The sequence below is a fragment of the Nerophis ophidion genome, linkage group LG08 (assembly GCF_033978795.1).
Source record: "Nerophis ophidion isolate RoL-2023_Sa linkage group LG08, RoL_Noph_v1.0, whole genome shotgun sequence".
In the NCBI taxonomy this organism is placed as follows: domain Eukaryota; kingdom Metazoa; phylum Chordata; class Actinopteri; order Syngnathiformes; family Syngnathidae; genus Nerophis; species Nerophis ophidion.
In genome coordinates, this window is record NC_084618.1 from 546,989 (window position 1) to 549,234 (window position 2,246).

General features: G+C 41.1%; 1 protein-coding gene across 1 annotated transcript in view; it reads right to left on the reverse strand.

The window, feature by feature from the left end:
* Window positions 1-1,585, reverse strand: part of swi5 (SWI5 homologous recombination repair protein) — a 13,483-nt gene extending 11,898 nt beyond the window's left edge. The window contains exons 1-4 of the mRNA XM_061907284.1: window positions 1,402-1,585; window positions 724-772; window positions 528-631; window positions 295-389 (exon numbers count right to left, since the gene is read on the reverse strand). Of these exons, the coding sequence (XP_061763268.1) occupies window positions 295-389; window positions 528-631; window positions 724-772; window positions 1,402-1,502 (349 nt within the window). The 5' untranslated portion in view covers window positions 1,503-1,585. The remainder of the gene's footprint in view (window positions 1-294; window positions 390-527; window positions 632-723; window positions 773-1,401) is intronic.
* Window positions 1,586-2,246: the final 661 nt, after the last annotated feature.

Consider the following 2,246-nt stretch of genomic DNA (forward strand, 5'->3'; position numbering starts at 1 on the left):
CAAGCTCAGCGGTTATTGATCTACTTCACTAATTAGTATTTTTTGAACACTAAATACTGCTACCATATGGGTGTGTATTGCATCTTCTGATACAGTTTTTTTTTGTACTCAAAAAAATCTAACAAAAAAAGTTGATTCTAATGTTGAAAAAAAGTCGATCTCCACTTTATATTATGTCTAATTCAGGATTTTTCAGACATTTGTGTTTTTTCTTACCACACGTACACACTGTTCGTTCAAGCCTCCAAGCGTCAGACTATTGATTAGTGTTGTGTCCACTGACATGTTTCTTACCCATTTTGCCCAGCAGTGACTGCCCCATGTCCTTGATGTCATTGTACTCATGCAGCATGTCGATGTGATCGTCCAGCTCCTCCACTTTGTATCCCCTGGAGAAATGATGACAAGTGCTCATGAACAGGACCGATGTGAAAATGCATACGTAAGAGTTGTCCCCCCGTTAGCAGCTAAAAATCAACCAACCACGCCGCATGTTCATTCCAAATACCAAAAGCAGCTGCACTCACTCGGACTCCAGCTGTGCTATTTCGGCATCCAGCTGCTTTCTGCTCCTTTCCAGCTCCTCTACTTCTTCTTCCACACTCACTTTGGCCGTCTTGGTGAGCTGCCCCTGCGAAGGGAAGGAGAAAGAGCAACAATATCAATATTGCTGTGAGTCAAAGTATGTTATTAGATGAAGAGTGCAGGAGGAGAGGTACTTGCCGGTGATTTGAAGTTACAGTTCACTGTCTTCAGCTTTGACAGCGGAGTTCTACATAGACAAGGAGATGAAGCGATACTGCATGCATCACACATTTACCACTTAGAATTGTAACAACTGACAGGAATTATTGGTTTGATTTTAGCTGTAAAAAATGTCATTTAATCTGGTGTGTGTGCTGGTGTCCCATCTAACATGCGAAAAGTGGTATTTTAATGTGTCAAATGAGTTGTGAAATAGTATGAGGACATCTCTACTTGTTTAGCAATTCAAAAACACAATAAATGACATTTCTGAACAACTTTGTCATAGAAAGTTTGTTTCTGGCTCTTCTTGCATCACACAGCCTTCTATCAAAGCATCTACTTCCTGGAGATGCTGTGACGCAATCCTTATGATTACCGTAATGGCCTGGATTTGACAAGTAAACTGCGGTATGGTAGCTTCGTAAACAATTGGCAGTATTTCGATAGTTAAAGACTTACGGTAATTTGAAACTTACAGCTAATTAACTTTGTATGAGCAGATAGATGTTAAGTTAAAAAGTTAAAGTACCAATTTGACTTATATCCATCAAAAAGTGAGCATTTATTAGACAACGTTTCCCTAGGAAGCTGAGACACAAAAACGAAAGCCATTCAATAAGAGCTATTTCAAGACTGTTATTGTGTACAATTTACCTTTTCAGCGCTCCTCTTTTTGGCTCACTATCTTCTGAGGTGGAACTCATTGGCTTACTTTGTCCACCTAAATCTTCATAAGGTTTTAAACTCCTTTTCATGATACTTTTTTTTACTTTGTTTTCGGAAGCGCCGGCCAGGGAAAAACAGGAAGTTCGCAATTGGCGGCTTTTATCCTACTTCAACCTGATTGGTTTGCTATGCATAATGGGCGGGGTTTCTGGTGACTTGGCAATACGGTGGCCGACAAATGTCATACGTCAAATGTCGTTTGTAGTTTGGTGGTGGAAAAAAGAGCAGGACAAATGTCAACAAAACAGCAAGCAACACCTATTTATATGAATAGATGGTTAAATATACATGACATAGACTCGAGAGGGACAGACGGTATAAAATGGATGGAAGGAGGTTCAGTATTTGAGTGTTGATAATGTCCTTCTCTTCATTTACCGCTAGATGGCGACAAATAAAGAAGAAGCTGGGCAATGGTGGCTCTTCCAAGAGAACCGGATCTTGACTGTCTCGGTATTATAGTTCCATTTTGCTATCAGTTATACATAAACGTGGATGCATATGGAAAAGTGCAATATATTTATCTGTACAGTAATATATTTATTTATATGGGGCGGCGTGGCGCAGTGGTAGAATGGCCGTGCGCAACCCGAGGGTCCCTGGTTCAATTCCCACCTAGTACCAACCTCGTCACGTCCGTTGTGTCCTGAGCAAGACACTTCACCCTTGCTCCTGATGGGTGCTGGTTGGTGCCTTGCATGGCAGCTCCCTCCATCAGTGTGTGAATGTGTGTGTAAATGTGGAAGTAGTGTCAAAGCGCTTTGAGTACCTTG